At 48.9% G+C, this 23282-nt stretch overlaps 2 protein-coding genes across 5 annotated transcripts; both read right to left on the bottom strand.

Annotated features, from left to right (window-relative positions):
- Positions 1 to 1597: 1597 nt before the first annotated feature.
- Positions 1598 to 20276, bottom strand: LOC119396553 (uncharacterized). 4 transcript variants are annotated; one of them, XM_049417136.1, is made up of 4 exons: positions 19746 to 20276; positions 15872 to 16059; positions 14338 to 14809; positions 1598 to 1927 (listed from the first exon to the last, which is right to left on the bottom strand). In XM_049417136.1, the coding sequence occupies exons 1-4, from the start codon at positions 20043 to 20045 to the stop codon at positions 1712 to 1714; spliced, it is 1176 nt and encodes a 391-aa protein (XP_049273093.1). In that variant the 5' UTR covers positions 20046 to 20276; the 3' UTR covers positions 1598 to 1711. The 4 variants fall into 4 exon arrangements, with proteins under 4 accessions (XP_049273093.1, XP_049273092.1, XP_037519740.1 ...); XM_049417135.1 differs by having other exon boundaries at positions 1598 to 2136; positions 14544 to 14809; XM_037663812.2 differs by lacking the exons at positions 14338 to 14809; positions 15872 to 16059; positions 19746 to 20276 and adding exons at positions 2965 to 3152; positions 3943 to 4437 and having other exon boundaries at positions 1598 to 2384.
- LOC119396555 (uncharacterized) lies at positions 5136 to 7846 on the bottom strand. The gene is made up of 2 exons (XM_037663814.2): positions 7412 to 7846; positions 5136 to 6290 (listed from the first exon to the last, which is right to left on the bottom strand). The coding sequence occupies exons 1-2, from the start codon at positions 7736 to 7738 to the stop codon at positions 6045 to 6047; spliced, it is 573 nt and encodes a 190-aa protein (XP_037519742.1). The 5' UTR covers positions 7739 to 7846; the 3' UTR covers positions 5136 to 6044.
- Positions 20277 to 23282: the final 3006 nt, after the last annotated feature.

Genomic DNA, 23282 nt, shown 5'->3' with positions numbered 1-23282 from the left:
AGTGACGTTAAAGGGAGACATGATACGCTGCGTGCCTGTAGCTATAGCGCTAAGGTGAGCACCAGCAAAAAGCCTGTGATCTCCCGAAAGATTCATTCAGAAATCCGAGAGATTCCTCCATTCAGAAATCTGTGATAATTCTTGCAAAATGAAGGTTGATTCCTTTCATATAGAGACGTCTTCCCAGCTCATATAAAAATTTCAGCTCAATTGAAATTCCGACAGATCCTGCGCATTGTGCGAATCAATTTCATGCAAAGCAGTCAGCGAGGAGTGTCCTGTTCCGCATTTATTGGCTTTGAACCAAGCGTTACGAAAGTTGGATCGACGCCTTTGTGTAAATTATGCAGTTGAGTTGTGTGCATACCGCGGGCTTAACAGGTGCGTCGACGGTCGTCTAAAGGGTAGCCTAAGCTCCGACGTAACGTCGCCCCCACGTTATTACGGCACAGACCTCAGTGCTATGGAAACGAAGTGCACGCTACGGTGCTCTGATGTACAGGGTCGACAACATCTAAAATGAACACGTCGTTAGTATACAAGACCTCATAGTAGCTTATGTTCAATACACAATTCGGAAAATTATTACTGTGCTTATCCACATCTTTAGACATAATATAACGGACACTTCCCCAGTGATGTAGAATAGGCGTACTAGTTTTGCCCGCTTGAATACTAATGAGGTGTCTTAGATGTGGTCTACACTGTACATATCATAAGCAGTGTTCGTTGGCGTATTCCTGCACGGACGAGCAACGAGTGACCAAAGCTTCCCGAGTCATAAAAGTATATTACGTAATGTTTCTTACACTGTTATGAGAACGGGAAGGCAACGCTGCAACCATAATTGACGTTAGACAAACACCACCACCACCACTACAGCTTATGTTAGGCAGCCGTTAACATGACCGCTCACAAAAACGTTTGTTTACGATCTGTGCCGCGTCGTTACTGACTTAGGGTTATCGTGGTGCGTTTGTCAGCGTTTGTCTGCTACAATAAAATTGCCAGCTATACCAAAGTCTCGTGTTTACCCCATGCAAAGTGCACTTTAAGATTACCTGCCGTGGTAGTTTAGCACGTAACGTGTCGCTCTGCGAAGCTCGAGGGCGCGGGTTCGATTCCTGGCAACGGCGGTTGCGTTTCGATGAGCATGAAATGGAAATAACGCCCGTGTGCCTATATATGGGCCCTCTTAAAGAACCTTAAGTGGTCGCGATTATTTTCAGTCTACCACTAAGGCGCGACTACTGATCATGCGGTACTTCTGGCGCGTAAAACCCTCGCGATTATTATTGTCTCACAAAACTTTCGATGTCTATTTTGACTGCTCTTGGGCTTCACTTGTATCCCCATATCCCAAGAAATAGCAGAAAAAAAAGAACAGAAAACACGTGAAAAAGGAAAATACCGGTGGCGACGCGGCTTTGTGACTCCAGGGCCAACTGGATATCACGTCATGGATTTGGACAGCGTCTTCTAGGGTCTATGCATTTTGTTACTAGTAAAAACGAACCACATGGCGTTAAAAAAAAAAAAAGGACTCCGAGATCCGTGACGACACATTGACGTGTCCTGATGTTTCGCAGGGGGAGTTCAAATGTGAGAGGTTGGCCTTCACTTCCTGCTTTATTAATGCACCTATCATGCCAAAATTAACGATGACAGAGTTCTCAAAGAATAGTTTATGAGTCTGAACTGCATTATTGTTTCACTTCGGCCTTCCCGCCAGTAGCGCGACAATGCACAATGAGGCCAGCGATGAGGAATTATACCTTGCATTGCTTCGATTTGAACTATATCTTCGCGTCAGTCGACGGAGAACAGGCCTCCAAGCGGGTTTTGCGCACAATTCTGCCTCAGAAGGCTCATTCTTCATCTGACTATCGAGCAGCCTGACTCTCAGGAGTTCGTTTCGCATCTGTATCTCCATCAACTTTTCTTCCCTAACTAGAAGGTCTACAACCCGCTCATAAATCGTTGCTCGGAGCTTGTTCTGGGCGCACTCGCACGAGCCGGACGACATTTTCAGCACTTCCGCGGCGTTCTCGACGCTTGCAATGCCCGCTTCGTTGCTCCGACCACCGCCTGTCGAGCGCGAACGCCGCAGCTGCACTTCGTCTACTTCGTCGACATCTATTTTCGAGCTTTCGTCATCGTCGGCATCGCTCTCGGATGAGTCAATCTTCACAACCATCTCTCCAGGAGGTTCTGGTGGTACGCTTCGCCGTCCCTGGCTGCCACGGCTTTCTTCGTTATCATCCGCCACATCCATGTGCTGCTGCTGCGTCTGTGGCACGCTGGCATCGGTGCTAGTACTTGTCACACTTTGGCTTGGACCTACAGGCGTGTGTTCACTCGAAAGAGGTTGGTCGTGCAGCGGCCTGAAGAAAAAATGAAGAAAGATACTGAAGCGGAAACTCCATCAGAGGAATTGTCCGACAGCGGGTAAACACTGTTTCTTGAATTACCCACAAGGCGTACCAGTACTCACGGATTCAAACGCGGCATCATTTTTTTTTATTAGTAGCAGCGGCGCCATGTCGCTGCTGATCTGTCACCTAAAGGTAACGTTGGCTCTGATGTAACTGCTCGAGTCATAATTACGCCGATATGAAACGAAATGCAAAAGCCGGAAAGGAAACTACGAGCATTATAACTTAGTTTTCGCATTTCAATCCGTCAGCACTCTACACTGCGATACTTTAAACTTACAACAAAATGTATGAATCTCTGCTGCAAGGAATTTGTTTAACAAGTTCTGTTTCTAGGCTACGCTGTCTTTTTTTTCTCCGCTTATGTCGCATTCGGCGAAACACCGCGCCACAGCCCACAGATGGCGCCACGCGAACATGTCCCAAAATCCACGTCATGTAATTTCTTTTCTGCTTACATCAGTTAAGGAAGTTACTAGCATGGCACAACGTTTGCTATGACCGAGAGAAGACTAGGCGCACGACGTACCTGGCCTGCTGCTCTTTCTGTGGAGTAAGAGACTGGCACGTGTGCGGTGTTGGCCCGTGTAGAAGCGTCTTGCCGTCGAGGCTTGTGCGGCACCGTCCGGAGCAGCTCACGTACTTACAGCGCCAGCACTTGATGTTTGTCATACTTCTCTCCAACACGTACGTGAATTCGCCAATCTTCTCCACTACCTGCACAAAAGCGCGGCCGAGTGAGTCACTGCGCGTAAGAAAAAAAGAAAAAGAAAGAAGGAAAGCCTGACACATATTGTCAAGGCCAACAACTTTTGCACATACACAAATGACCTCAAGTTTGTAATAAAAGCGCAAAGTTTTCGTTCACCTGCTCATTTCAATGTCAACTTTAGCCGCGGTAAATTAGTTCCACCTCGACCTAGAGTTCGTCTGTGAAAACTACAAATGTCTTGCTGCCATGGAACTTTTATGACAAATTCTCTATTGCCTGAAAAACTCGCATATACAATATTTAGGCAGCTTCGGGGTAGCGGTGCCAAGCCTGAAGGAAAAGCAGATCTTTATTTTTATCTTTCTCTCTGTTTTTTTTCTACCTCATTTTTGTCTATGTTTCTTTCTATCTCATTCTTTCTCACTGTCTTCATTTTTTCCTCTTTCTGTTTCTCTATATATGCAGAAGATGAAGGAGGTGATGAAGAGAGCGCGCCGGCCGAGTTTTTGCCAACGTTATCCATAGCTCATGAGGAGCAGCACTAATCAAGATGATAGTTTTCGTTTCATTCCGACCGAATCAAGCTCAAACTTAAACAGCTCTGCTGTTAAAAGCACTCTGTATAGTTTCGTTTTTCGTTACAGGCAAGTTATACGTTCATGAAATCAGCACGTCGGATACGTGCATGCGCCACCCTCTCGCGCAATAGACAGAACGTAGTACCTGACTATTACAAGGCGCTGTACGATCAGCCCGACTGTATTCGGTTAGCTTACATAGAACTCCGGCACTTACCTCGCTTCTGAATGTCTTATGGGAGCGCCTCCTCTCTTCGACAGCGCGGTGCTCGCTCTCGTCGTGATCCTTGAAGGCATACAGCACGTGTCTCTCGCCGAACTTGTCGGTCATGAGTTTCGACGGGCAGGTGGACACGGAGCAGCGCCAGCGATAGCGATTCGCGTCGACGATCATGAGCCGGAAGCTTTGGCCGCGGTATATGGCGCGTGGCCTGATGCGGTCGCCCTGCACGACCTCGACGTCATCTCCTACGCGCGCTTTGGCGGCATCTCCGCTTGAAACGGTGGAGCCGAGCATGGTGTCTTCGTCCAGTCGTCGGCCACGGCCGAAATAAACTGAGCCGCCGATCGACGCCGGCTGCGAGCGACGACGAGCGAAACGTGCGAGTACGCGACGCCCGCTTTCCACTTGGATGATATGCCCGCGGTGCGCCCGTGATACGATGAGACCGACGGCGCAGCACCGAGAGGCATGCGCGCATCCTCGAGTACGAGTTCCTCTTTTTCGCCGCTCACGCGCGTCGCGACAGCGCTGCCAGTGATACGGGTGACAGCAGTGATAGCGGTGATAGTGCCAAACGGAAAAGACACGCTATTGTTGTCCCAGCGGAGCTGCTTTAGGCTCGCCTTCGACTTAATGGTAGTAGTGGGCGTCCGCAGAAACACTCACTGGTTGAGCCGGCAGGTCACGTGATCTCGCTTTCACCAATCAGGTGTAAGCGCGCACATTTCAAATCTGGCGGTAGAATTCACGGCATCAAGTGGTATGGCTAGCCGAACGAAGGCAAATTCCTGTATCTGCTTTTAACTATTATTCGTCGTAGCTTCCCTTTCTGCCACCATGACACTGCAAGCGCAACGCGCAAATGGTGGCCGCAAGACCCTATTCGAAAAATCGTACCTCCTCAACTTGCAATTGCACCGCTATTGTCGTGATGAGACTCATGGTAAAGCTGAAAATACGCAAAAAAAAGAGAAAGAAAATACCGGTGGCGACACTGCCTTGTGGCTCCCGCACCAAGTGGAAATGACGTCACAGGTTTTGACAGCATACGCAAGGGCGTACGTATGTATTTATTGCTACAAGTAAGTTGCGGTCTGCCAGAAAAGACTCTGGGATCCGCGACGACAGATTGACATTCAGTTGGTCTGAGTTTTAGGCGGGAAATTTAAGAAGCGAAACGTACGTTGGCCTTCATTTTCTTGCAGTAATAATGAACATACGTCTAAGTTAAAGAAGAGTTCCCAAAGAATAATTTATCAGTCTATTCTAATTTATTGCCTCACTTCAGCGTTCCTTCAGATAGCGTAACAATGTACAATGAAGTCATAGTTGGCGAATTATATCTTACGTTGTTGCGGTTGGAAAGTATATGTTCGCGTCAGTCGGCGGAGCGGAGGCCCCTCTGCGGATTTCTGTACAAATTTGCCTCAGAAGGTCCATTCTTCACGAGTCTGTGGAGAAGCCTGCCTCTCCGGACTTCGTTGCGCTTCTGTACCTTCAGCAACTTTTCTTTCTGAAGGAGCAGGTCGGAAACGCGCTCGTAAATCGCCGCCCGGAGCTTTTTCTGAGCGCACGCGCACGGGCCAGACATTATTCCCAGCAATTCCGCGGCGCTCGCGTTGCCCTCCACGTTGCTTCGACGACATCCTCTCGATCGTAAACGTTGCGGCTGCACTTTGTCTTCTTCGTCGCCACCTCTCTTTGAGCTTTCATTATCGCGCATATCGACATCGTTGCCTTCCCTCTTACACATAGGCGTCGGCAGAATTTTGATTTCGGGTGTGCAAACCGGTGTTGCATCGAGGTGGGGGTGAAGGGGGGAGCGATGGTATTTCCTCGGAGGGGAACAAAGGCCTGTGTGGCTTTGCAGAGGCGAGTGCCCCTTCTGCACCCCCCTGCCAACGCCCATACTCTCAGGTGAGTCAGTCTTCACGTTCGATTCTCTGGAACGTTGTCCTGGCGTGTTTCTGGGTCCCCGGTTGCCACAGCTTTCTTCGTTGCCATCCGCAATTTCCATATGCTGTTGTTGCCTTCCTTGCACGCTTGCGTCGGAGCTACCACTTTCGACACCTTGGCTTGCAGCTGCAGGCGCGTGTTCACCCGAAGGAGGTCCGTCGTGTGACGGCCACAAGGAAATATAATACCGAAGAAGCTCCAACTCTTCCTGTGGTGGAAGCGGCTGGCACGCTGTGTGGTGTTGGCCCGTGCAGAATTGTCTTACCGTCCATGCTTGTGCGGCAACGTCCGGGGCAGCCCACACACTGACAGCGCCAGCACTTGATGTCTAACAATCTGAAAGTCCTCTCCAACACGTACGTGAATTCGCCGATCTTCTCCACCACCTGCACAAGCGCGCGGCCGAGTGAGTCATTGCGCTTGCGTGACGCCTGCATTTCCTGGTTAGACACAACAAGTAAAACTGACAGACAATTAGGCTAAGGAAAACATTGCGATATTCATTATTTGTTCTTTTTAACTGTAGCGTATTGATTGTGACTGAAATGTACAAGAAAGCACTCTTTCAGCCGGTGCGATCTATACCCACAAGCTTCGAATTACGCGTGCGATGCTCTACCACTCGGTACAGCATAACAGTTCGCGCAAAATTCACGAAATTCTTTAAAAAGAAAGCGCAGTTATCAAATTCAATATATACCGAGTTTTATTATTCTCCGTTTAACTTGTCTGCAGCAATAAATCTCCGAAATACAGGTATCTTGTGCCGACTACCATGTTTCTGATTTCTTTCCTCAAAAGTCCTTTTACAGCAAATGAAAATATAGTGCTCACAAGATTTCATTTCATGTGTTCTTTTGAGAATATTTATTGTGACCCAGACGTGCGCCATTTTTCTACAAGGTGCTCTCAAAATGAAGAAACTGCGATGTTGGCTGAAATGTGTTTCTTGCGGCCAAAATATATATACACATTTGCTATATGCTTTTTAGGCGGCCAAAACTTTTTTTTCGAAATAACTTCGAAATCATTGTTCTTGGTCTAAAACATGCAAGTACAGTAAATTTCATCAAAATCGGCAATGATGACGAGAACCTCGTGTTCGTTCTTATCTGGACAGACCCTAGTAATGTATTTTTGAGGGATTATTTCAGCAATCTCGCTGTCTCCCATTACGGCAACATCCCAATCACTGCTGGCGACAGAAATGTTTTTTTTTTCTCGCAAAAGTACTGAAGGAGGACAAATACAGCGCTAAATTTATTGCCCACAATTTCTGACAGTAGAATGTGATAGCGCAGAGCGTAATGTCTGGGACGATTGGCACGAAATGACACCAACGCCACGCATAGTTTCGCTCTTCCGTACATCATAAAATCGGCACTCTGAGATATTTGCATGAACCACACTTTGGCGCAATAGACGGAACATGCATGGCTATGACCAGGTGCAATATAATCAGCCCGACTATCGTTAAGTTCACGCGGAGTTCCACTTGTTCACCTACCTCCCTTTGGAATGTCTTATTCGAACGCTCTCTCTCTTCCACAGCACGGTGCTCCTTCTCGTCGTGATCTTCGAAGCCGTACAGGACGTGGTTGTCGTCGAACTTGTCGGTCACGAGTCGCGACGTACAGCTGGACACAGAGCAGCGCCAGCGATAGCGGGTCGCGTCGACGCTCACGAGGCTGAACCCTCGGCCGCGGTACGTGGCGCGCGGTCCGATGCGGTCATCCTGCACAACCTCGACGTCGTCTTGGACGTGCGCTGCGGCGGCACCTCCGCTGGAAACGTTGGAACCGGGCATCGAGTCTTCGCTGCGTCGTCGGTCCATTTCGAACGAAATTCGAACCGCCGATCGACGCTGGCTGCGAGCGAGGCACCCCCGGCCCGCGTCGACGGGCGAAACGTGCGACGGCGCGACGTATGCATTCCACTTGAAGATACGCGCGATACGCAGGTGAGCTGGTGATACGATGAGCGACCGACGGCGCAGCAGCGCCGGCGTCGGAAGTGAACCGCAGAAGCTTTTGAATTGCCAGCGCGGAGCGGTCGACGTCGGTCGGCGGCGTGCCAGCCGAAGTACAGCCGTCGTGGACTTCTCCATTTTCACACCGGGGCTCGTGTTCGCAAACGAACATCATCCTTATCTCTCGTTTTCCTTATCGGTTCTGTGCCTTTAGTGCGCTTCATAAACAAAGTAGGCCAGTATTCACAAAGCAACCTTGTAGTAATCTTTTACCCTGTTACCATTTTCGTGCCCTTATAACGCACGTTCAGTGTACAGAAACTTAAGGAAAACATAAGATCAGAATAATATCGGTTTGTGAATACGGGTCTTAGCTTGGCGAAACTGCGTTGTCGTCCCGCTTTAACTGGTTAGGCGAGGAGGAGCCACATTAAGGGAGGCGGAGCCCTCAAAACACGCAAAACCAAGAAAAGAGCATAGAATAGTATGGGAAAAGAGTGGGAAAGGGAAAGTGAGGGTGAGGAGGAAGCGAAGGAGGAGGGCGAGATGGCAAATCATAGCATAACCATGTATAGTACAGTATAGCAAGGGGTGCGAAATGGAAGTGAGGGCGAGGAGAAGTGATGCGAGGGTGAGGAGGAGGGAAAGAAAGAGGGTACGAGGCGATGCATAGCATAATCATATATAATATAGTATAGAAAGGGGTGGGAAAAGAAAGTGAGGTTGAGGAGGAGCCAAAAGCCCCCAGCTCCGGCGTTTCCTCAGCCTTCGCAGTTCTAGTGCGTAGCTGTCCCAACCTATTTTGCCATGTGAACCTGAGTCCGCTGTGAGTGCGCTTTTTGTGCCGGCAGATTAACTATGTTCTCGGCGTTGCACGCGAGGAGCATGTTGCAATGGACCCTTTTCATAATTGTGAAGCTAGCTTTCCTGCGTGGCAGTCAGCCCAGCTAATGTCGGCTAGCCACTTCTGCAAACAGCGTGTTCAAGTGCAGTTTGCGTGTGCTATGACGCGGAAAATGTAGACTCAGATCATTTAATTTAAACACGCATAATAGAGAAGCCCCAGCACGTGCAACTAGGACCTCCTCTCCACTTGAAGCACTACCGGTGCCGCCATTAGTTGGGCGAATGTGTAGCGCAAAGAAACGCACTTGCGGACCATGAAAAGGGTCTGTGCGACGCGTCGCATTTGCGAAAGCGGTAGTTTCGCGACGGCGCGGCAACTCGAGCGAGCTTGCCGATGAGTAATTTGTTACAAAACAGGATGACGCCCAAGATGCGTGCCCGGCATATGTTCGGAACACTAAAGGTGAGCTATGCTTCTGTATTCTCTCATTGCGCGTCCTTGAGGTCGCTCAACCCGCCGCAGTAGTGTAGTGGTTATGGTGCATGACAGCTGACGCGAAATTTGCGGGATCGAACCCCTGCTGCGGCGGCCGCATTTCGATGGAGGCAAGATGCTATAGGCCCGTGTGTTTAGATTTAGGTGCACGTTAAAGAACCCCAGGTGCTCAAAATTTGTGGAGCCCTCCACTACGGCGTCACACGTTATCATCGTGGTTTAGGAATGTAAAACTCCAATTATTATTATTATTGCTCAGCCACCTAGGTGTCGTTCTGCCAGTGCGTCCCGTGAAAAGTAGAAGGAAAAGGAAAGCTGGAGGCAACCCTATGGCCCTATTCCTTGGCTTAGCTTAGTTGTTTCGTAGTGGCACTCGCTCCTCGTCGTCGGTCTGCCCTTGTGTAATATTTGCGTTAACTTTAGGGGGGGGGGGGGTGGTGGAGGGGGGATCAAAGGCCCACTTCTTTTGTTAGACGCGCACAACCTAATAAAACCAACATACAATGAAACACTACACATCGTGCGCAGATAATAATGCGACAAGTTTTTACATTTCTCTGGTGTTTAAAGAAAATCAACGGAGGTCTTTTTTTCTAAATGATTTTAAATAATTTCTAAATGATTTCTAAATAAAAATATTGCATTTTTAGAGGCGTGCCCATACTTAAAGGGGCCCTGCAACCCTTCTTCAGCATGGTCAGAAAACACTGCCGATCGGTAGTCGAGACTGCTGAGAACACGCGAGCCAAACAGTATAGCGCAGCACGTGGCCTGGACATTACAATGAATTCTCAAAGTCAGCTGGCAATCGCTCCCTCTTTTCTCTACAAATGATGCCATATACCCAAATTACTGCGGCATATACCCAAAGCCCACGGCTGTTGGCTGACTTGAGCATCGTGAGCTGCATAGTTAGCGTGGCCGTCGCGGGATGCCGCCACGTGCCCGCGCGCTCGATCGCGATCACACTGAACGTAAGCCCGTGAGTTCGAAAAAAAAATATGAAAAGGGAGTGCTCAAGCCTCAAGGTCATGACGCGCGCTGACGAAGGGACGCATCTTCTTACCCTTTTGTCATCCCCCTCCCTGTGTATCTTCCCGCGCACTCGCTAGTATACGAGGAAGAGAAAGCGCTTAAAGAGGCACTGCAACACTTTTCCAAGTAGCCATGGTATGGCATCACTAAAGGAACTTTATTGCCTAACGAATCGAACGCCGCAAAAAGTTTTAGAATCCGTCCAGTACGACCGGAGTTACAAAGATTTGTCGCACGCTGTAATTGCTTTCTCTCTTCTCTCGCCCCGACGAAAGCTCTGGAAGCTAAGCAAGGTGGGGGGGCATGGCACGGGAGAAGAAGGTACGTGACTTGCGCCTCCTGACCTTGAGCACATTTTCTTTTTTTTTTTCTTCGAACGTGTGCTGTACTTTTAGTGCGATCGCGGCCGCAGGCGAGTGGCGGCCTCTCGCGGCGGCCGCAGTAACTACCGAGCGCGCCATGTTCAAATCAGCCAATGGTGTGGAACCTGCCTGTGACGTCGTAAGCATCATTTTTTGTCAAGAGGAAGCGCTTTTTAGCTGACTATGCGAATTTATTGTAAATCCCAGGCCGCGTGCTGCGCTATAATGTTCAGCTTTAATGGTTGTCGGGAGCCTTGACTACCGATCGGCAGCGTTTTCTGACCATGCCGAAGAAGTGTTGCAGGGCCCCTTAAAGCGTGCAGCAAATCCCTGTAACACCGTTCGTACTTGACGGATTCTAAAATTTTTTTGTGGCCGTCGATTCGTGGGCAAATAAGCTATTTTAATGAAGCCATTAGACGATTAATTGGAAATGTGTTGCAGGACCCCTTTAAGCAGTTTTGGTTTGATTTAGACATCGAACTCGACAATTATAGCTGTCACAATTGTGAATCCAGTGCGTAACAATGCTCTGCGAAATTTTGCAAATTCTGACTGTTACACAAGCGGAGCGAAAAAATCTGAAATTTGGGCATTATTCAACAATGTGCCACATTCGCGATTTTCTATCGTAAAATGAGTGCCCCATAACTGCAAGGTAACAACTTTGTAAGCTCGCGCTATTCATTGTATGTCAATAAAAATGTTGATACCCACAACTACAATAGCATCTTTTTTTTTGTAGGACCTCGTCAAAATCTGATTTGCGCGCAATTCGCGAAAAGTGGTTCAGGCTCAGTGAAGACTTCCAAATTTTTTCGTCACAGGAACTTTTTTTTTCTTGCGAGACTAAGATTGTTGTTGTCCTGGGGACTCGGACAGCAAAGGTTTTTTTTTTCAGTGAAATTAAAAGGGGTCTACGGACATGCACTGGCGTTCTTATCTGAACACACCATAAGATAAACAACTGCCCTAAAGGCAATGATTAGAAAGTTCATTAACGAGCCTTCGTTTAAGTCCCTTCAATGTCATTTTAGCTGGCAAAGTATTTCCGCTTCGACGCCGCCGACGTCAACGCGAGTTACGCAAGAAATCATCATTACGTGATGACTTCCCCATATGGTGTAATCATGACGTCACAGATCACCAAAATTTACGACGTCATCACGACGTCACATGATAACGTCATCACATGATATTGTCGCTTGGTCAAAGTGTGGGCCGATCACGGAGGCAGCGCAAAACCACGTGATGTGCAGAAAGATTGCAATTCCTCCGATCCTGGAGGCAGAGCAAGACCACGTTAGGTTCAGAAAGCCTTCGGAGGGGGACTCGGCAGGATCAATACATCGACTGAGAACGACAAGAAGAAGATGGCTTTCGCCTTCGAGTCGTCTTAGGAGAATGCATAAGGTACCCTGAGAGCATTTTATTTTAAAAATTTGTATTGTCGGAAAAACAACACCTTGTCAAAATATAGAAGGCCCGCGGATCGCGGATCGCGGCAGATAACTCTGGCACGCCGGTGTACCTCATGAGTGAACGGCACGTGATGCGCTTGCACTGGAGAGCGTATTGCGTGGATAGCGTCGATGTGGAATACTATCGTCACCTTATCCCCCGCTCACCGTCACAGAGGCCGGCGCTCGCACGATATTGTCAAACACCTGGCTGATTGCAGCAACAAACAGAGCACTCTTATGTTCGCATACATGGCCGTCGGACACATGGGATGTGCCTGATGAAAATCATATAGCGCGCGTGCTGTACAAAGCGGACAAAGTATGCTTCTACCTAATCCACGAGCTGACATCATGCGAACTTTTGTTTGGAGTTATCAGTATACGATGCAGAAAAAAAAAACAACAACTTGGAGGGCGCTTGAGCTTTGGCTTCAAGACTAGATCGCCATAGCGTAATCGGGCCCCGTGCGCATCGCCTTCTCAATTGCTAGCCTGGCTTCGGTTCTCGGTGCATGCCCCAACTGTGCCTTGACGAAATGAACGACTGTGCGCGTAACATTGGCCGTTCAAACTATCCTAGAATGCCTACTGCAAGTACAGTTGTCAAGTGCCACCTACGGCATAAATCTTCCGCTTGCGAATCAGCGAAGAGCCCACTACACCTCCGCAGCTGCTCACTTTGCTGATACTTTTGCAGCTGATGATTATTAAATCTGTCTGAGCGCTTTGTAATGGATGGGCTTTTAGAACACCCACTCATTGTGCAATTCCCATGTTTCGACGCCTGGCACTATTCTACGCATCTGCCATGCAATATTACATGCTTTAAGGAGACTCCTTCCACTGCATGACATTCATATAGCGTATTTTTTTTCCCGAAGCAGTTCCAAACAATAGCGTAACTCTGTGGTAGAACACCTGCTTGCCATGCAGACGATTCTCACTCGCACCTAACATTTTTATTATTTATTTTATTTGCTTCTTTCTTGATTTTTTTTATCATGGACAAGATGATTTTTCGCTCGCAACCAAAGATGCTGAAACCGACGCCGACACCGAAATTTCTGCGAAAGGAGCTCTTTCGTTAAAAAAAAAAAAAAAATCAAAGCCAGTTTTGTACCAAGTGACAGCTACACTAACTGCGGAGAATTGATTCGCCTGTATTTCCCTTGTGTTTTTGTTGTGTTTATCTACTTTTTTTCTGTTCTTTTACGTTTTTGTGTTTATTTGCTCTTTTCTGCTGTTTTCTGTACTTTTCGTGTGATCATACGAGCTTTCTATCCTTTCTATCCTTTTCCAACATTTTCTTGTGATCATCTGACTTCTTTTGCGGTTATCAATTTTCTGTTCTATGGCCTCCTTTCTATCGTTTTTCTATTGTTCACTGCTCCGATCGCGGTGCGTCTAACTACCGGCGCTGCCGTTACGCCTCCGCTTCTCTTTTCCGTAGATCAGTGTCTGACTCCCGACGCTGGTGTTTCGCTGTCGCTTCGCTGGCTCGGACAGAAGAATTAGCCCTTCAGCGACGCTGGCGTTAACGGGCAAGCAAGCGCTGGCGTTCCAAACGCGCAGCCTTCTCGGCTTATGTGTATCAAACGGGGGACCTGCGTGACGTCAAAGCGAGACATGAGACGACGACAGGGCGCCGTTAAAATGCTCCGCCGTTAAAAACGTACAATCCCTATAGCTAACGCTAAGGTGAGCACTAGCAAAAAGCCTATGCTCTCACTAGAGATTCATTCAGAAGTACGAGATATTCTTTCAATGATATTTTTTTGCGAAACGAAGGTCGATTCCTTTCTATAGAGACATTTTGCCAGCTGATATATATGAAAATGTCGCCCAAAACAAAACAAAAAAGTGGGGACCCCCACCTCCTTGGTGTGTTTTTTTCTAAAGACACAGGCGTACGTGGCATTCCAGCGGGAAAGTTAAAAACTAAACGTTGGCCTTTGCTCTCATCCTTAATATTGGACATATCACGTAGAAATTAACCAAGTGAGTTCTCAACGAATATTTTTTCAGTCTAAGCAGCTTTATTCTTTCACTTTAGCGTCCTTTTATGTAGTGCAGCAATGTACAATGAAATCAGAGTTGGCGAAATATGTATTCCATTGCTCGGAATGAAGATGCAGCTTCGCGTCATTCGACGGAATGCGCGCTCCCCACAGGCCTGCGCTATGATCACACTGGCGCGGAGGGTCCATTCTTCATCAGACTATCGAGCAACCTGCCTCTCGCGACTTCGTTGCGCATCTGTACCTCCAGCAACTTTTCTTCCTTCACTTGAAGGTCGAGAGCCCGCGCATATATCGCTGCTCGGAGCTTGTCCTGGGCGCACTCGCACGAGCCGGACATCATTCTCAGCACTTCCGCGGCGCTCGCGATGCTTCCAATGCCAGCTGCGTTGCTCCGACCACCGCCCATGGAGCGCGAACGTTCCTCCTGCCCTTCGTGTTCATCGCCACCTATTTTCGAGCTTTCTTCATCGTTCATATCGTCATCGTCGGCATCGCTCTCAGATGAGTCAATCTTCAATGCTGTCTCTCGAGGAGATTGTGCTGGTACGCTGCTCCGTCCTTGGCTGCCACGGCTTTCTTCCTTGTTATCCGCCACATCCATATGCTGCGGCTGTTGCCTTTGTTGCACGCTGGCATCGGTGCTAGTACTTGTCACACTTTGGCTTGGACCTGCAGGTGTGTGTTCAGTCAAAACAGGTTCGTCGTGCAGCGGCCTGGAGAAAAAAAGGAATATTGAAGCAGAAACTTCAACTCGGGAATCGTGCGACAGCGGGTAAGTACTATCTGGTACTATGTAGAATTACCTGCAGTACGCACACTCGGCTACTTGAAACACAACCAAATGTATGACTCTCGGCTGAAGGGAACTTCCATAACTTGTTCGGTTTCTAGGCTATGATTTTTTTTTTGCCTACTTTGCATTTGGCTTCGGCGCAACGCCGCGCCCACAGCCGACAGATGGCACCAAGCGTACATGCCTCGAAATTCAGGGGCCATCTCGTCCCCCCGTCAAGCCTGACTCCTCCATTCCCATTCCCATTTGGTTTCAATAACGTTGATCCCCTCTTGACCTCCCCGCCCCCACACACACAATGAAATTTCTTTTTCAAGTGACACCTTTTAGGTTTAGAATGAAAGTTTGAATGAAAGAATGAATCAAAAGGACACTGACATCAATTTCCGAAGGGCTGAGTTTACTCTGCCATACATATCTCCTTACACAGAGACGGCTGTGAGCAAGTGTGAAGCTCAGTAAATGCTGATAAGGTATTTTATTTTGACATCGGTCGATTCTCGCATGGCGACCTACTGACATCGACACTATCGTGACTTCAGGCTAGAGTGTCGATTCAGGTGACTTCACGCACAAGTATGGCTAGCTGTGATGACGTCAGGCGCCAAAATATTCAACATGGCTGCTTGTGCGTCAGCAGAAACACTTAAAATAGCCGCATGTGCGTCACCAACGGAGCCACGGAGCGGGGCGGCCGTGGAAACGTCACGACATCTTGCGCGAGCACGTGACAAGAAGCTCATACCGTGTGGTGACGTCAGGTTAGAGTAAGAACCGAAACTTTCTTTAAGATGTGTAAGTAATTTTTCAGGGTGCATTCACGCTTGCCAGAACATTTTCTAGGCTCTTGAGGGCTTGGTCTTTCACTTGACGCAAAAAAAAAACGACAACCGAAAACTTTCGTGTCAGTACCCCTTTAGGGAATTAGTTGCATCGCAAAACGTATGCTCTAACTGAACGAGAGAAGACAGGAAAGACGCACCTGGCATGCTGCTCTTTCTGTGGAGTAAGAGCCTGGCACGTGTGTGGTGTTGGCCCGTGTAGAAGCGTCTTGCCGTCTAGGCTTGTGCGGCACCGTCCGGAGCAGCTCACGTACTGACAGCGCCAGCACTTGAGGTCTATCATAGTTCTCTCCAACACGTACATGAATTCGCCGATCTTCTCCACTGCCTGCACAAGAGCGCGGCCGAGTGCGTCAGTGCGCGTGCGTACCGCCTTCTTTTCTACACCCCCCCAGCACGCACGCACGCACGCACGCACGCACGCACCCACCCACACACACACAACCACACACACACACACACACACACACACACACACACACACACACACACACACACACACACACACACACACACACACACACACACACACACACACACACACACACACACACACACACACACACACACACACACACACACAAGCACGCGCACAGAGCCTGCTTAATATTGTGATGCCCTAGAACCTTTCCACGTAAACAAACTGCTTCAAGTTGGTTATAAAAGCGTTAAGTTTTTTGTTCATTTAGTCATTTCGATGTAGCTTAAACCGCTACCAATTATTTCCACCACTCAAGGTAGAGTTCGTGTGTGAAGCCAAGTGACCTCCTCCCGTAGTGCTATTGTGAAAAATTCTGTATTGCATGAAAAAATCTACGGCCCATTGACACCATGCAGACGGTCGTACAGCGGAGATGTCGATGTTTAATTATACCGCTTGCGGCATTTCTAGCAGAGGTCCTTGCTGCCCTTAGTAGCGGCGGCAACACTTCGTTGCTTCGGCTTCGCGAGCTCGCATGTCTCCGCTTGCGCTCGGCCTCCGCTTCGCGAGCTCGCAACGCTGCGTCTTCGGCAAGGAGGTTATATACTATTTCTTCTGGAGTGGAGGTGGCGCCCCCGTAAGTGAAGCCGGTCGCCGCCATATTGCAAAAGGAAAAACTCGGAAGCAGACGACGGAGTGCGCTCCGTTGCCCCGCCGTCGCAGTTGTCTTTGGGGACGGTGGCATGCTTTTGTAAAGCAGTTAAACATTTTACGAGGCCATGGCGACTTCGTGCGTCACTTATGGCTGCACAAATCGCAATAAGAAGACGCCTGGGATCACTTTTCACGTGTAAGTGTCCTCACTTAGTTCGCTGACGATTGTCTGTTTTTCGTGCATGCTGTTAAACTGGAAACAATTTGAAAGGTGCGCATACATGTAATACATGCGTGCAGTTGTAGCGAAGAAAATTTTACGCTTTAAATGTTCACTGACACGACGTTGTACGTGATTTTTAAGTGTATACACGAAGTGGGTGCAGTCTAGCTGGACGTACCGAGCAATATTGGTACGAGTAGGAAGTCAGAACGCCCTTAGAATTCCGAGCTTTCTGGTGTTTTCTTGCAAGTCAAGACTGACGGCGTGCATGCATATTTATCCGGTGCATGGATATCGAATTTGATGGATGTTTATCGAGGAATTGGCAAACGCAACATTCCATGACGTGGTTATCCGTGTTACATGTTTCCAAAAGACTGCGCGCAGCGTTCTACCTGGGAACGAGCCGGTCGAAGAAGTGGTTAGAGAGCTAAGGACGGTTACCAGCTCGACCAGCTCTGACCACCTCTGTTCCATGTAAAACAATTTTATCTCTAAAATAAGGTGCCGCCCGTTTCATGGCCGATACCCCGCGGTGGGTTGCGCCAGGTTGCCAAGGAACAACCAACCAACCAACCACCTCTGCTCTATTCACTTCGCAGAATGCTGCTTCGACAGAACGGGGCAGACGGCCTGGCACCTACAATTTGTACCTACAATTTTTCCTGCTTTCCCAGCGCATCTACAAAAGCCTGTTAGTTTCTACCTCCTTGACGTAGCTTCGACACAAATAGTTACGAAAAAAAGAAATTGCGGCAAAAGCAAGATGTAACTCTTTTGAAATCCGATCAAACCGGAACCGAAACACCGAAGGACGCGGCTGCTTTACTACCTCGTTTCGAGGCTGTGCGCGCTGCGCTTGCCGTGATGGCACACGTCGCCCACGTAGGTTAATGCTTGCGAATCCTCCTTCTGGCCAAATGTTCGCGTGATGGATGTGTGCTTATGTAAACAGAATAAGTGCGTTCCACGTTAGCTTGTGATTACCCCTTGAACACTGACGCCGTTACAACACAAAAACCCAGTTCCTAGTAACACATATGAAATTACAGTGCGCCAGCGCGCTCGATATACGAAGCACCCCTTCGACAACAGATTATTCTGAAAGTCTGCAGCTGACAATGGGTGTATGACATAATTTGTTTCATAAACGAGAAGAGGCAACTGTTCGTGGGTTTAAAGCAGTTTCCATCTCATTTTTTGATTGTGGGACTGCAAACCAACGCGCGCGCCGCGCGTATTCCATTGCCGTCTATGGCGGTCGCGCCGTGTTTTTCCTCTAGCTACATGGCCGCCGGCGGCTTCACTTGCTCCCGTTGGCGGCGGCCGGGACTGCCACTCCAGAGGTTCTATAGAACCTCCTTGGTCTTCGGCACAGCGACTTCTATACGCGCGAGTCTATACGACTGGCTATCGAAATCATGTCGTGAATCCGCCGCTAGATTTCAAATGCGCGCGCTTACGCCTGATCGGTGAAAGTGATATCACGTGACCTGTCGGCTCATCCAATGGACCCGCTAGGAGTTTCCTGCGTGAGCCGACTAATACCGCACTGGCCAGAGAGTCAGTACAGGCTCTAGAGGAAACGCTCCCAACAGGGCCCATGCATTAGAGGCATGCTCCCTAATGGGCTGCAGAAATTAGGTGCCTTTTTCCTTTTCCTTCGAATCACTACACACATGCATTAGAATCTCCGACCACAAGGGCGCCGCCATTGCATTGCCGCCATTACCCTACCGTGCGAGCGTTACTAGCCCCTGAGACGCGTGCTAGACGTGACAATAGCATTAAGTTTTCCTTGTAATTAATGAAAATGGGCTTACGTGAAGTAAGGTTGCAAGTACGCGTCAACAGAAAGCGCAGGCGATGACGCACTGCAACTCACAATTCAGTCAGAAGACGCGCAATCGGCCGTGATCTCGAACTCAAGTGGATATGGTGGCACGATAAGCAAAAGTGCCTGCAAGCGCACCTCCCTGCCTCGCGAGTCCGGCCCGCCGTAAATTGCCTAAATAGCCTTGAATATTTCCTAAAAATCTTCTAAATGAACATTGAACACAGTCCGCACGTTACTAATTCGTCAGAATGCCTGTGTTTGATTTATATTGGCGGTATTAATAACATCGAATAGCGCAAATTTTAGCCGATATGTAAATAAATGGAAGGGCAACAATGAGAATGGTAGGCTAATGGCGGTGTTCTTATGGTAGGTGCTCTTTCAGCCCAGCTTTTCCTCTAGAGTCTGTACTGACTCTGTGGCACAGGCTAGCCCACGGGCGTCGGCGGGGGGGGGGGGGGGGGGGGCGGGGGCTCCCCCCTTCTACACCGTGATGCTACGCAGGTTAGCACCCCGCTCCCTCCTCCCTCAAGACAAAATCCTACCGACGCCCATGGGCTACCCTAAGACAACACAAGAGAGGACACGAAGACAGGACGCCTGTCTTTTCTTCGTGTCCTCTCTTGTGTCCGTGTGCTTATATTTCGCGCAGCAAAATGTCTGCCGCATCTAGGAACTAACGAGGCTGCATTAACGCTTTGACCATGTATAGTTTCGGCCTTCGTTACAGGCAAGTCACACGTTAATAACATCCGCACTTCGGGTGTGTGCATGCGACACACTTTCGAGCAATAGACAGAAGGTATTTGGCCATTACAAGGCGCTGTATGATCAGCCTGTCAGTATCGTGTTAGCTTAAATGGGAATTTAGGCACTTACCTCGCTTCTGAATGCCTTATTTGAGCGCCTCCTCTCTTCGACAGCGCGGTGCTCCTTCTCGTCGTGATCCTTGAAGCTGTACAGCACGTGTCTCTCGCCGAACTTGTCGGTCATGAGTTTTGACGGGCAGGTGGACACGGAGCAGCGCCAGCGATAGCGGCTGGCGTCGACGCTCATGAGCCGGAACCTTCGGCCGCGGTACGTGGCGCGAGGCCTGATGCGGTCGCCCTGCGCGACCTCGACGTGCTCTCCGAATGGCGCCGCGGAGGCATCTCCGCCGGTAACGATGGAGCCGGGCATCGCGTCTTCGTTCCGTCGTCGGTACAGGTCGAAATGATCGAGCCGCCGACACTGTATAAGATATACAGTTTCTGCACGTTACACCGCGGACACCGAACGAGACACCCGCCCGCGTCGACGAGGTAAGCGTGCTGGAACGCGACGTCCGCTTTCCACTTGACGATATGCGCGATATGATGGTGACACAACCGACGGCACAGCAGCGCCCGCGTGTGAAGTGCGGCAGTTGCGCGTTCTCTAATACGAGTTCCTTCCTTTCGCCTCTCTCCACGTGCGTCGCGACGGCGTGACGGTGGTGCCAGTGATAAGAGTGATAGTGCCAAGCGTCGCTTTTTCTTGTTTTCGCCTGCTACGCGTACGAGCAGACGCGGCCGCGTTGTTGCAAGCACTTACACGGTCGTGAGCAAAACACAACTCTAAAAGACTGGACGAAAGAAGGAACAGAGACAGCGATGTTTAGCCACTCTATTAGCGGTGTTTTCTTCTCGTAATTATGAACCAGCCTACCCATAATGCACCTCTTCTGCACTCACACTCGTTTCCAGATTCGAATCGTAATATAGCGTATAAGTGCTTTAAAGCACAAGGCTGACGCAAGGGAGAAAGAGGCTGACCACACGATCGAGTGCGGTCTCGCAACGGAAATTTTATTCATGAGGATCGGACTGCAGTCGAAACGTCGCAAATAAACACTACAGCGTTGTCTGTTCTCATGGAAGATCTACTTCACGATATATGACGAGGGTATACTAGTATGCCTCTACCCTAGTCGCGCCCTCGTGTTTTGAAACTTTATCGAATGCTGCCACCAATTTAGCAACAGCGGAATATTCTCGCCTAGTCAGACTCCGCGCACGAAAGAAACAGGGTTGTATCATACATGCTCGAACGTATAGGCCGACCCCAGCAATTACACTGCATTGACTACGATGATTGATGCGTATATCAGCCGCCGAGTCTCGCTCGTACATTGATAACGTTTCCTCGGTCGATGACCGCGCTCAAGGCTATATGTGTTTTGCGGGCTGTATTGTTCTGTGAAGAGCAAGCCAGCGCGATAAAGAGTTTGTATACGGGGTTTTCAATTATAGGGGGGGGGGGCAATTTTCACCTCAGCCCCCCCCCCCCCATACTTATTTATTTAAAAGTATCTTACAGGCACGTAGAGTCGGTGACACCCTAAGAGTGTAAAGTAAAATGTACCACTGTCCGTGCGTAAAATGCGCGTCCAACCGCGGCCACTCTGTTCTATGACGTAAAGGTTAAGAAGACCTGGTCAATAATGCGACATCGAGTCGTTCGCTGAGACGAGAGGCGAGACATCGTTGCGCCGACAGCCGCCATCCGGATTTTCGTGTCTGCTAGTTTCTTTCAAAACGAGGTATTTCGTACTGTTATTTGCACGTACCTCAGCGTCACTCTTACCTGTCGTCATTCGATGCAGTACAAGCTTCTGATGGTGCCCCTTTTGAAGTATACCGAAGCGGCAGGCGCTCGGATTGTTTATCGCGTCCCATCGTTTCGGCAGCGGCAAGCTGCAACGACGGCACGTGTTTCTTTCAGCGCTCGGATACACCGTGCATATCGCCTGAGGATCACCACACCTGCCGATTCTTTGTGAACTGCTTACTTGCCTTGCAGCGCGGAGGCATGCAAAAAAAGTGCAGTGCGGCCTCGTGGGCGGAGCTTATATTTATAGGTTGCAACGGACTATCGAAGCATTGCGTAAGGGTAGTAAGGCAATAAAATGTTAAATCGCTTAGAACAAGTCGAAAAGAAAACGAAGAGGTGTAAGTACACACAGAAGTAAGAACGAGAAAGAAAATGTTACAGTAACGCGTCTGAGAATGCAAATAGATATTTCGTTAGATGATATACAACAAACAAACCGAGGAGGAAAGAAAAAATACTCTTGGGCAGGCCCGTAGTCAGGAATTGTTTTAGGGGAGGGGGCACTTGCTGAAAACCTTGACTATTTGAGAAAAACACCTATTTTCGTTATTTATTTTTGAAAAAAAAAACACCTACTTCACCAAAATTTGGGGGGGGGAGCCTAAGGCCTCCCCCCCCCCCCTTGGCTGCGGGCCTGCACTTGGGACAGCAACAGTTCATTATGCAATACAGTTTGACACATTAAAATAGGAACAATATAATTACACAACAAACACGACATAACCTGGCTATTACAAAGGTTATTTAACATATACGTAACATTACACACAAATAGCGAAAAAGGCAATTAAATGAGTAGTTGAATTAGTCAAGTCTGAAATAAAAGCGTCGCTATACACGCAAAAATAATGCAAAAGAATAAATGATGACGTGCTCCTTATAACGGCCTGCCTTTGGTCCCCCGCTCTCCTTAGGTGAACGGGAGGCTCTGAGCAGTTTTTGCAATGCAACGCGGGGTGTCCTTAGCCTCCGTTATTGTAAGACAGCCCGCACCATAAACAGTGATGGTTCAGGTCCGACTGAATAAAGACTGGCTACCCACCTCATATGATTAGGGGGTGTATTACTTCATAAATAGTTTATATAGTAATAGCTGCACTTAACACGGATACGCGGGAAACTCATAATATTGAACTAAATTATTATTACTTGAATTTTATCATTTTGATGAATGAGCCGAAAGTTCTGAAAAGTGAGATAGAATTCTGAAATAGTACATCAACAAGATCCTCTTTTCGATCCGCAAAGGTGGCACTTAGCCCGGGATCCTCTGCCGCAGCCTGGAGGCGTCATTTGAGAGATTAACATCAATTATCGCTTAAGACAGTGACGCGCTTAAGAAAACAAACTACACTACCAAGTGACACTGCTGAAACTTGTAGTGTGCACGTACTTCACAGGAGTACGGCCACTAGCGTGGGTTCGGACTTAGCGAGCCACAGGGCCGCGTTTGCCGTCGCCTCGCGTGAACTAGCGCGCCGCTGCACACGTACGTTCGAGCGCAAAGGCGCCGAGCGCAACGCGGCAAGTACACAGTACTGCTCTCGAGATCCGCAACAGTTTATTGCCTGCGGCAACACCACAAAACGCCGTACAACGCCCGCTCCCAAAGGCGGCGGGAGAAGCAAACAGGCTTCACCACGCCACGGGCGAAAATACAACACAAATGGTGCCGCTAGCACGTCTCCGCAGGCAACAGGCTCACGGCGACACGCCGCTGAGAGAAAACGGGTCTCTCGCGACTATGCTGCGTACTCTTACGATCTGTGACCACAGGGCCCGATC

Source organism: Rhipicephalus sanguineus, chromosome 6, assembly GCF_013339695.2.
Source record: "Rhipicephalus sanguineus isolate Rsan-2018 chromosome 6, BIME_Rsan_1.4, whole genome shotgun sequence".
Taxonomy (NCBI): Eukaryota; Metazoa; Arthropoda; class Arachnida; order Ixodida; family Ixodidae; genus Rhipicephalus; species Rhipicephalus sanguineus.
This window is presented reverse-complemented; position numbering and strand designations above follow the sequence as displayed.